Source organism: Bombus bifarius, unplaced genomic scaffold (assembly GCF_011952205.1).
Source record: "Bombus bifarius isolate JDL3187 unplaced genomic scaffold, Bbif_JDL3187 scf7180000009695, whole genome shotgun sequence".
Lineage (NCBI taxonomy): Eukaryota > Metazoa > Arthropoda > Insecta > Hymenoptera > Apidae > Bombus > Bombus bifarius.
Window position 1 is genome coordinate 5,178 of NW_022885279.1, and position 12,932 is coordinate 18,109.

A 12,932-nucleotide genomic window follows, 5' to 3' on the forward strand; every position below is an offset into this window, starting at 1 on the left:
CGGAATAGTATCCGCGCAAATAAATATTACACCATTAGAAGGAAACTCTGTATTCGTAGAAAACATAGGAAAAGGATATTTATACAGCGACACTGCCAATGTAATAGTAGGATTAGACACTAGCGACATATACGAACAGATAAGCGCAATAGAATCATATAAATTAACAATAGACTCACGTGCAATCAGCAAACAATACGTCGAAGAGTTAGGCGGATTACAAAATCGCATCAATAACCTAAAACAACTCGCAAAACACTTGAAAGCGTTAACACATACCCGGAGCACACGAGGTTTGCTTAACATCATAGGTTCCGTATCGAAAAGTCTGTTCGGGACTCTCGACGATGATGATCTTACGCTCATAAACAAAAATATGGACAAACTATTCGATGATAATAATAAAATCAAGACCATAATAGCTAATCAAACAGCACTTATTAGAAAAATTGTAAACTCAGAAAACCTAAACCACTTAGAGAGATCATATAGTGATATATTAAAATTACAACAGCAGGCAAATATCGATAGATCTATGCTTAAGATGATCATGAAAGTCGACACCGCGATGCAAACTTTACACTTCCAATTAGATGAAATACTTAACGTCATGATATTAGGCAAACAAGGAATAATTAGTCCACAAATACTTGACCCCAATGAATTCATAGAAAATTACGCCAAGGCAATAGGTAGCCAGATGTACAACACCGCGATTTCTGCCAAAACCGAACATTTTCAATTCATACTCGACATCAGTGATCTTAAAATCTTCACAATAGATGACAAAATATTTTTCAAAATCATAGTACCTTTAGTCTCTAACACAGAATGGAACATATTACAAGTATATCCTATCCCGAGTAAAAGAAATGGAGTATTTTTGGCTCCAGTAGTCGAACATCAGATATATTTAACTTCAGGTCTTTCATTTATAAACGCTGATATCGAGTATTTCAACAAACTTTGTAAGAATCGAGCCGGAACCACTATATGCAAACAAACACTACCAATCCATGACAGAAATTCAAAAACCGATTGTCGCAGCGAAATAATAAATTTCAAACCACACATTGAACATTGTCAAATAACTGTACTTAAGATTGAAGACATTAGCTTTATACCGCTCAAAACTAGCAACTGTTACATTGCGATACCAGCAAATCCGATAGAAATAGACACAATTTGCCAAACGAAACATACCTTACAAAAACTTGACAAGCCTTCCATCATAAGAGCTAACACTTCTTGCGATATATTGTACAAAGACGAACACATGCGTATAGGCGAAACAAAAAACGAAGTCATATACGAAATCAAAACAAAAACCCTAGCGCTCAAAACAAACGATAGTTTCACTCATCTATTAGATAAACTCGAGCGAGCACCGAAAATAATAGATAATTTACAAGGCTATAAAACAACGATCGATAAAATAGGCGACGAGATAGAAACTCTTAATTTCGAACACAGAATTAAAAATATACAGTATTGGGGACTAACCACGCTCCAGATATTAGGGTACATAGCATTAGGCATACTAGGTATATATGGATTAAACAAAATAGGGGTATTCAAATGCATCAGGAAATGTATACCGAACAAATTATGTATCAATTTATTTTGCTGCCGAAATGAAACTGTAATCAACAGCCACAATGCGACAGCCCCACCAGTACCACTCACCCTGGGCTCAACACCCAACATCTATATTCCAACCAACACATACCACTCAGATGGAGAGGAGGAATCAGCTGTAATTTTCAAGCCACGTCAAGTCCGATTCCACAAAAGTCTTCTGAAGAAAACTTGAGGGATCAAGTTCAATCTAAGAAGGGGGGAATGTCACAGACGAAATTCGAGTAACTGTATATAACAAACCGAAATTCCGAACGCCTTATCGCGTGTGACCGTCCGGTCAGCACCCGTTCTCAGCCGCCTGAGTGGCATTCGATCACTCCAGCCGTTCTCCGAATTTTACACTAAGTATAAACAAAACCTTCTCCCACTCCAACGAATGGAAGAATATAAATGCTCCCTTCAAAATCATCCAGTCAGTCTAATAAAAAAATTCTTAACTAATCCAAGTATCGAAAGTGTATCATCGCGAACCGAAAAAATTGTATAAATTGAGTAAAAAAATAAAAAGAACTTAATCTCCTTTTCGGAAATTAACAAGTTCCTTATTTTTACCTTAATTTTACACGACAATAGCAACGGCGCACGCAGCAAACAGCAGTGAGACGAATGAGATAAGTAAGAACGAAATAGTGTGGCTATTAGATAGCGGTTGTACTGATCACATAATTAATAATATAAATTATTTCGATAAATCTATCGACCTAAAAGAACCGGTAAATATATATTTAGGCGATAATAGACCGATAAAAGCGACAAAAGTTGGGAATGTTATAAGTTATTTTGAAGCATTCGGAAAACAAAATGAAATAAATATGAGGAAAGTATTTTACGCGAAAGAAATGTCCGCAAATTTGATTAGTTTAGGTAAACTAACAGACAATAAGAATACGGTTATTTCCAAAGGAAATATTGCGAAAGTAATAGATGAGGATAATAAACTTACAGCTGTAGTGTTCAAAGAAAATGGGACATATAGAATAAAAAGTATATTGAAAGGGAAGAAGCACTTAGTAAACAGCGCCGAACGTAGTGGTATGAGTAAAAAGGAAAGATGGCATAGGATGCTAGGACACGTAAATTTTAAATATTTAGAGATTTTGGGTAAAGAGCAGCTAGTGACTGGCATACCGAATGAATTTGAAAAGGAACTTTTGAAATGTAGGGTGTGTATAGAAAGCAAAATGCATAACTTACCTTTCAAAAATAATCGAACTAAGGCTAGGGAAATAATGGAAATTATTCATACGGACGTATGTGGTCCTTTTAAGACCACCGGATTCAATGGAGAAAAATATTTCATTTCATTTATCGATGATTATAGTAAAATAGCTAGGATCTATTGTATAAAATCAAAAGATGAGGTCTTTGATTCTTTCGTACAGTTCGTAAATGAAGCCGAAAATTTAACGGGCAAGAGGTTAAAAATATTAAGATGCGATAATGGTAAAGAATATTTAAATAATCGAATTTATAAGTTTGCTACGGATAAAGGTATAAGAATAAATAATTGCCCAACATACGTACATGAATTAAACGGGACAGCGGAAAGGTATAATAGAACAGTGATGGACATGGCGCGTTGCTTGTTAGCGGAAGCGAAAGTACATAAAAGGTACTGGCCGGAAATAGTTTGTACAGCGGCATACTTGAAAAATCGAATATTAGCGAATACTATAGAAAGAAAGAAACCTTTTGAAATATTCTTCGGGAGAAAACCAAGTGTTAAAAATCTACATCTATATGGAAGTAAAGTTTTTGTAAGAAGGCCAGAACAAAAAAGAGTTTCCAAATGGGACAAGAAGGCAGATATGGGAATTCTATTAGGATATAGTGAAGTAGGATACAGAGTCTTATTAGGTGGAAAAATAACAATAGCTAGACATGTAGAGGTCATTGAGACAGACACTAAATGTATCGGTTTTGAGGAAAATTCATTAGAGGCAGATAGAAATGATAGCGAAGATAACTATTCATTGGATGGTATGGATAAGGAAGAGTTAGAAGGTAGGAAAGATGAAAATAATAGTAGTATTGAAAGCTCAAACACTCCTAGGAGATCTACAGGTATTAAGAAAACTCCAGTAAGGTATCCAGAAAAGGAAAATATTTGCGAGATTCATGCAAATTATTGTAAAGTAGATATCCCTCGTACATTTGAGGAGGCGATTGGTTGCGAAAATAATGAAGTTTGGAAACAGGCTATGGATAAGGAAATAGAATGTCTCTATAAGAATAAAACTTGGAAATTGGTAGAAAGGGTAAAAGGCAAAGAAGTATTAGATGTAAAATGGGTTTACACGAAAAAAATCAGAGGACAGGTATAAGGCTAGATTAGTGGTAAGGGGATTTCAACAAAGAAACGTAGCCGATGACATATATTCTCCAGTGGCGAGTAATCAGACCTTTAAGATATTGCTATCATATTGTTGTCAAATGGATTAATAATTGAGCAAATGGATGTAGAAACTGCCTTTTTAAATGGTGAAGTAACCTCGGAGGTATATGTAAATCAACCAAAGGGATATGCGGACGGAACGAATAGAGTTTGTAAATTATCGAAAGCGCTTTATGGGTTAAAAGAAAGTCCGAGGGACTGGTATGAGTGTTTTGATAAGTATGTGACGAGATTAGGTTTTAAAAAGAACAATATAGAGCTGTGCCTATATACTTATGGAGAGGGAGAAAATGTTGTTTATTTGTTAATATACGTAGACGATTTGTTGATTTGTAGTAAAAACAAAGGGAAGATACAAAGTGTAAAAAAAATTATTAACTGATAAATTTGAAATGAAAGATTTAGGTGAAGTAAAAGAATATCTTGGAATAAATATAGAGTATGATTATTTAAAAAAATGAAATGAGATTAAGCCAAAAGAAATACATAGAATCATTAGCAAACAAATATAAATTACATAACAGCAAATTGTACTGTACACCTATGGAGACCAACTTAAAAATTGAAAAAGCTGAGATAAATAGAGAGGACATTGGATACAAGAATTTAATTGGCGCATTGCTGTATATTAGTGTAAATACCAGACCCGATATAAGTTATAGTGTGAATTATCTGAGTAGATTTCAAGATTGTTGTAACGAGACACATTTTAAATATGCCTTGCGAATATTGAAATATTTGTACCGGACTAGAGATTTAGGGCTACATTATAAAAGAAATGAAAAATGCGAAACGATAGATTGTTATGTGGACGCTGATTGGGCAGGAGATCATATAGATAGGAAATCGACTTCTGGGTATGTAATAAGATTGTATGGAAATGTAATTGGATGGAAGTCTAAAAAACAAAGGTGTGTGACAAAAGCCTCGACGTATGCAGAGTATGTAGCTCTATCGGAAGCGGTGAGCGAAGTAATGACTATCAGAGAACTAATGAAAATCTTCGATGTAAATGTAGACGATAACCCTGTAAAAATCTATGAGGATAACTCTGGAGTAATGAGTATAGCAAAATACGGAACTTTTACAAAAAATTCTAAACACATCGAAGTTCATTACCACTACGTTCACGAGTACGTAAAGGAAAATAAGATAAACATAATAAAAGTAAGTACAGAAGAAAACACTGCGGATATTTTTACGAAGGCACTGTGTAGAGAGAAATTTGAAAGGTTTAGGTCATGGATGAATGTAAAATAAGAGAAATGTAAAGAAAGCGATAAATGTCAAATATTTTGTTAATTCGACAAGTATGTAAATAAAATTAAGTGTACAGTATAAATGTAAGGAGGCGTGTTAGGGAAGTGATACATTTACACTGTACATGAGAGTGTGTGTGTAAGGGTTAGAGGGCGTCAAGGACTCAGTGGAGACAAAAGACTGTTGCCAGATGTTAGAAGAATCTAGGCTAGTCGGTTGGCAACCAGCGTGCGTGCAAGACGTTCTTAGAGAGGAATATAGGTGTATAACTGTTGTATGGGAAATATAGTCAATAATTTGTATTCCCAAATCCTCGAATTTCCTTACATATTCAATACGTTATGAGGGTTGCTTTAAAAAAAATACGAGTTACATATTTCTTTGAAAAAAGCATGATTTTTATCGATACAATAATGTTCTTCTGTTATCGCTTTAAAGTTGAGTACTTCGTTGATTACACGAGAGAACTCGCCTACAGCAAACAAGATACGACCGTGTGTAAAGTAATTAATCTGTTTGCTCGTTACTAGCTACACATAAGGCTTGCGTAAAAAAAAATATGCATTTCAGTTCAGGCGGAGAATTATGTAGGAAGTCATTTTGTCGATCAATAACTTAGTTAATAAAAGATCAAATTTTCATGTACATAAATGTAAGTAACGTTCAAGTATTAATCATTACATACAATTTTTGTATAATTCGATATCTTGGTCACTTACATCTTACAAATGATATATAGATAATATTTATGACATACATTGGAGCTATCTTTTAGTTAACGCCATTTTTTCTTGTTTTCTCTGTACTTTTACTATTCTTCCAAAAATATCAAAGGATCGATGACTTCAAATTAAACTAGAATTGCTTCGGTATATTGTCAATCAATGGCTATTTGTATTCACATCTATATCAAAGGAAAACCGATTGCAAAATTAATTACCCTTGCAATTCCGCAATCTGAAACTATGTGTGATCGACCTTGAAGATGACAAATCTCAATGTTTGAAGTAGTACAAAAGGATGATAATTTAATTTCGCTTTATCAAACTGTACAAAATTTGTATACACATACAGAAAAAAAAACGGAGTTCAAACATTAATCAACATGAATTATCGGTTATTATTGCTGAGTAATTATTAGGATTAGAGCTTTGGAGTATCGATCGTATCGAGTTTTAACTATCGGTTTCCGCAATTTATTGTTTTTCTAAATTATGTCTGAATGGTATCAGTTTTTGAATATTTTATAGTTTACACTCCAACATACTGACGTAAGCTATCGAAAATAATTGTAAATTATGCAATATCATTTTTTTTGTATTTCATAATCTAAATTTCAATCTATTTTTTGTATTTAACATCCCTTTTTTTATTGTTCGTGTTCCGTCTTGTACGTTCTTCAAAAAATCTTAATTTCTTTTTAGATAAAATCTTGTGTGAATTTACAAAAAATACGATTCTTCGTTTAATTTTTTTCCCTTATTGTCTTTACATATTTGGAGTTTAAACGCGTTATAAGTACGTTCTTTTTTTTTAACATGATTACGTAGAATTCTTATTCTGAATAAATTATTTGTTTCCGCTTCATAACTGTTTCTAAATTACAGTGCATTTAATCTTGAAATGCACAGTAACATTTTATACTTTTTACGTTCTAAGGAATTTTCAGGATCGGTTAAAAATTAAATTACAGTAATGGTAATACTCAATATTAATGTCAGACGTGGATACTTCACTGTTTTGTATAATAATTTGTTATCTTGGCATCGATCAAGGTATTTAATATACAAAGCGTACAGATTAATAAGAATTTTAATTAATCCTTCTTCTATAGTATTCACCGTTCTTTTCGAGCTCGTACCATTTCAAATAGACTTTCGAATAGATTTCAAAGATTTGTCTGTTCAAATAAAACGCGATCTTTTTTATTTCCCTATCAGTCGTCCCGTTACTGTTCCGTTGTTTCCAACAGATTGCAGATTCGTTTAAAAAACATTTGTAACGAAAAACAAACCCACTCGCAGAAATGTTATTCAATATCGCATTTATAACTTTCATAGACATCCTCCTCTCATTGCTATCATTGTAAACAGATTGAAACTTCGTTTGCAAACACTCGCGATTAAAAAAAAAAAAAGAAGAATTAATCTTAAACAATTTTATCTTGTGTTCCATTTATAATTTTCATAATTGTCTTCCCGACGTTGTATCATTTTAAATGGCTTTTTTCTATCCATCTATGTTGCAGCGAGATCAACGGTCCTAATTACTAAATTGCACGATGTGTTCATACAAATTCACTTTTTATGAACGCGATGAAACGAAATGAAACCTAAGTAGAGATTTGTTTTCTCATCAAGTATAACGAGTTTTATACTTTGGATAGATTGCCTCGTTGTGAGAAGGTCTTAATCGTTTATAATTGCGATTAAGTAATTGCAATAAGTCATATTTTTAAGAAACGTTCTCACATGCTGTCACACACTCTAATTAGAAAAGGATCATGAAACATTCGGTTTATGATATTATTTGTTTGTAAATCTTCCTGCTTCCGGAAACTTTTTTAAATATGAAAATATTTATATACAAAATTAAATATTTTTTTCAATATCAACACTTCTTGCGTTTATGTTGTCCTAGTCAGAATTATATTATTTCGTGTATCCTGTTGCTTTTTATACGATAGTCCTCCCGTTGGCCGCGGATTCGTTATCAAGCCTGAGGCCCTCGTCACTAGTGTAACTATCGACAATAAAGGTACCCCACGCGCGACCGGACGATGGAGAACTTCAACGCAGAACCGCTACCTCCCGCGAGCCCTCCCCGGGAGGGCGCCTCGAGCTCGGACTCGGAGATTCAGACTCGACATATATATTATTATATATATTATATATACTATTATATCTATATAATATATGTATTTATATCTAAAAATATACGTACAAATATATCTATTTAAAAAAATAAAGTTGACCGTCATATATCGCCAATAATATCGCGTGCGTATAAAGAAACTAATTACATTTAATTCCTTTTTTACATTTATTTACTTTTTATTATTATTTTTTTCACAACTAATTACATTTAATTATTACATTTACATACATTTAACTATTATTACATACATTTACATACATTTAATTATTATTTTTTTCATAATTATATCTCGTTTGAAATATTTTTCGACATAATTAATTGTTTCAAAAACACATATTCCAGCCTTCTAAATGATTTATTTTGCGTATTATACGAATTATTCCATCTATAAATAAATTGTTCTCTCTACGCACAAACACGCACACAGTCTGTTAATTACACGAGTTAATTGTAACATTTTTCTCGATAAGTTGACAGAGCAAGGAAAATGAGCGACGAACATACCTACAAACTAATCTACTTCAATGCCCGTGGTCGTGCCGAACATATACGGTACATATTTGCATATACTGGCATCGAGTATACCGACGAGAGGATCCCCGAAGAACTCTGGCCTGAATACAAGGATTGTAAGCGTGAAGAATCGATTTTTACTTTCATCGTTCAACTCTCAGGTATCTACCATTTACTCAAACTTTTCTGTATATAAAACTTTCGTTTCACGTGCAGGCTAAACTTACTTAAAGTAAAATTTCATACGGAATAAAGTCGAACTTTTCATTAAGTTTTGCTTCCGTAATATCGTGTTTATCGAATACCAACTTAATTCACTTACGATTCTCGAATTTTTGTGTTGCAATCTTTATTGTTTTCAATGAATCGAAGCATTTCGAATATTTTGAGAAAACCGTAAATAGGTGACTTAAAATAGGAATACAAAAATACTTCTACGTTTCTCGTTAATTTAAAAACTTTTTAGGACTTGTCGGAAAAAAAGGATAAAAAATTGAAATCAGTTCGGAAATGAACAAGAACATAGCTAAAAAGTCGAAAGAACAAAGCAGACATAAAATTCGATCTTCTGTTGCGACATTTCTATCGTAAATGGTATAATAAAAGTTTTACGCAGCATAGTCTTCGATATAATCTTATATGTCGCTTGCAAATAGAGAAACAAAAAATCAACGTAAGTCTGTAAATCAATCCTGTCGGTGTAAAACACAAAATTACGTTCGCAATAGACATTCGATTTATATTCCTTGCATTTCAATTTTCATTACAAGAACCGTGTACATTTTCTAATATTTTTTCCGTGTCTGGTATTATCTTTTATCCTTGATTTTAAAAACTTTAGGTTCTTCCCAACAGTCAAAAACACGCGATACCCTGTCCATCGTAATCGTAAGAAAAGAAAAAAAGGAGAAAGAAGACATTTCTGTATTTCTTTACTAGGCCATGTTGATTAAAACCGAAATGATTTCGATTCATCTATTCACAAGAACGCAACGGCCTCGGAAGCTGTGTTGTGATTTCCTATCGATCGTTTCCCTCTACACAGTGTTCATATGAGCCATGTTTGTTCTTAGCAATGCCTTATAAAAAGCTGCCTGCGCTGGAGATAGACGGGAAACCGGTAGCGCAGAGTAACGCTGTGGCGCGATACTTGGCGAGGAAGTACGATCTAATGGGAAAGAACGAATGGGATGCGATGATATGCGACGTGCTCGTCGATACTCTTGGAGATTTGAAGCAAGGTGAGTAACTGATGAGATGACTTTGCATTTGTCTCACCACAGAGACAGACGTTCAAGAATTCATTGTGAAAAGACGAGTACAAACAAGATACGTATGTCTTTCCGTTAAGCGAATGTTACAGTTTGTTTGCAAAAGTCAGTTTTTAGATTATAGAATCGTAGATAGAATTTAGAGGATAGAAACTTTTAGTAGTCACTTTTAGTTTAGTAAAGTCTTATCGACAATAAGCAGACTACGTTATGATACAACGATTCCAACTGAAGATTTCTATCGACATCACGAATTCGATGGCTTCCAAATTTTCTTCTCTGCAATCTCAGACGCTCAACTCGAAAGAATCTTTTAGATCCCCCGACAAACACTCGACTCAGGTTATCTATTATCGTAATCTTCCTACGGGATTTTTTTTAACTGCGTTGCGTTAACGAATAACGGGATAACATCACGTTTCTCTCAACGCCTTTCAACGTTCTACAACTTTTATTCTTTGCAAATCCCTGTCTCTATATGATAAACGCTGGTTATCCGCGGAATTTACGATTTCAATTTCTTTAACGAGATATTTATCATATTACACAATTCCTGTAAATGTATTCGTAATTATATCGCCGAAGAATTGTATTTAATTAAGCTATGAATTTGTGGAATCGTGAGAAGGATTATTTTTATAGAACTGTCTAATTTCCATTCGACATTGATTCAGGATACACATTACTCTTTTTTACATAATACCAGTTTTGTCATTTTTAATTAACAAATACCTCCAAAGGTTGAAGTTTCTAAAATTATCCATTAAATTCTGACAATAAAATAAAAATCCAAATTCTTCCTAAAAAGCTAGTGATCTTTATTTAAGAGTTCGATTTTTCACATTTTTCAAGGTAAATTAAAAAAATTGTTTAATAGAGGAGGTACAAAATAAATGTATACAAACCTTTTTTCAGACGACATGGGCGGACTTCGTGTTTGCAGCGGCCCTTGAAAATTTCGAGTATATGTTTGGGGCATCAGCTTTGGATAAATATCCAGCTCTTCGAGCATTGAAGAAAAGGATTCATAGAATACCGGCTATTTCTGATTGGCTGATAAGGCGCCCATACACAAACAGCTAAAAAGATAAAAACGTGTGGAAAAAAGATGACCAGTACACCAGTATATATATATGTAGTATCATGGAACAAAGGCCTAAGAGATATCGGGCGAACTATAAACAATGTCGCGAGAAAGTCGAAGCACCGACAGGCCCAACGATGTATCGTCGGTCTTTCGGTCGAATAGGTTACGCAAAAAAAGGCCTACGTGACTTTGACTACGAGCGGCTGCGGAGCACGTGCGTGGTGGGGCTAAGAAAAAGACAAAGGAACGATGAGTCATTCGAAAAACAGAGTGTGATTAAAAAAGCGGAGTGCGAGTTGAGCGAGGACAGAGTTTTGCGAGTGGCGTTGCCGAGAGAGTGTTCATCGCGTTTTGGTAAAAGTCGAGTCGCTATCTAGTTATTTAGTTGCGCTGTTTTCTGTACGTTTGGCGTGAATAGTTCAGGTTGAACAACAATCGTCTTTTTCTGTCTGATTAACATCTCTATTGTCCACTCCTTGTAAATACATTATATCACGATATTATATATTTTTGGGGGCTCGTCCGGGATTGGACAAGACAGAAAACGAAACGGTTTAACAGAGCTATTCGAGCTAGTTGTGAATTTACCCGTACGCGGTGCGGTAAAAGACGATATCGTTGACTGTTTAAGTTTGTGCAGTGTGAAAAATGGCAAACGTCGAGGACGAACGATTGTCGGGTGAAGAGGGTTCGACGCTGGAGGAGCTGAGGAATAAGCTCGCGCGAATGAACCTCCCTATATCGGGTGCGAGGTCAGTGCTGATTGCAAGGCTGAATCGGGCGTGTAGGGCTGGACAATCGTATCGCAAGGGATCGACGGGCGGTGAAGAGCTAACCGGTCAACGAGATTTAGAAAGTGTACAGAGAGCTGAGCGTGATTGCAACGAAGATGAGGATGTTGAGAAAATGAATACGAAGGAGTTGAAGGTGCGCCTCGCTAGTTTGGGTTTAAAAACGACGGGAAGAAAAGTAGAATTCCGCGCACGGCTACAAGCGGCCATGGATGGTAACGACATATCGTCGGAAGAAGAAAGCGACGACGAAAGTGAGGATGAAGATGACAAGAAAAACGCAAGAGGATACAAGAGAGATACGCGAAGGGTGTATCAGGACCGTGATGAATATTGTCGAAGGGCATGTGTTGGTTCGACACTGAGTTTTAGAGACGTCGAAGATGCATTAGAGTCGTTTAGTGGCGACAAAGGTGAAAATGTCGAACGATGGTTCGAGTCGTTCGAGGAAGTCGCTGATACGTGCATGTGGTCGGATGGGCAGAAGGCAGTTTACGCCAGGAAGCTGCTGAAGGGATCAGCGAAAATATTTGCGAGCTTCGAGTGTCATGCCAGGACTTGGCATGAGTTGAAGAGGGGGCTAGTGAAAGAATTTTCGAGGAAAGTCAGCAGTAGGCAAGTACATCAGAAACTTGAAGAAACAAAAAAGGAGAGTGATGAAGCATGTTTGGCTTACATGTACCGCATGCTCGAAATAGCCAGCCATGTGGACATAGAGGAGGAAGCAAAGGTGGAATACATTGTGGATGGAATAATAGACGACGAGAACAATAAGGCTATATTGTACGGTGCTACGTCAATCAAAGAGTTGAGGAAGAGGTTAGTGATGTACGAAGAGCAGAAGAGTCGCAGAGCAAAGTCGATTGTGAAGCCGGCTAAAACCCAGAAGAACGGGAAGCCCAGTCAATCTGTAGATGCAATGAAGAAAAGAAGATGCTTCATTTGCGGTAGTGAGGTCATCTAAGTGTTAAGTGTCCGGAGAGGGGAGAAGGTGTTAGGTGTTCCGAGTGCAGCGGATTTGGACATATTGCAGCGAGGTGTACGGCACGACCGAAAGAGACTTGCGTAGTGTCAAGATCCGAAAAGGGGAAGTATGT

At 35.5% G+C, this 12,932-nt stretch overlaps 1 protein-coding gene across 1 annotated transcript; it reads left to right on the forward strand.

Annotated features, from left to right (window-relative positions):
* Positions 1-8,660: 8,660 nt before the first annotated feature.
* LOC117215510 (hematopoietic prostaglandin D synthase-like) lies at positions 8,661-11,177 on the forward strand. The gene is made up of 3 exons (XM_033461868.1): positions 8,661-8,802; positions 9,760-9,927; positions 10,873-11,177. Exons 1-3 carry the CDS (start codon positions 8,661-8,663, stop codon positions 10,908-10,910), a joined length of 348 nt encoding a protein of 115 aa, XP_033317759.1. The 3' UTR covers positions 10,911-11,177.
* Positions 11,178-12,932: the final 1,755 nt, after the last annotated feature.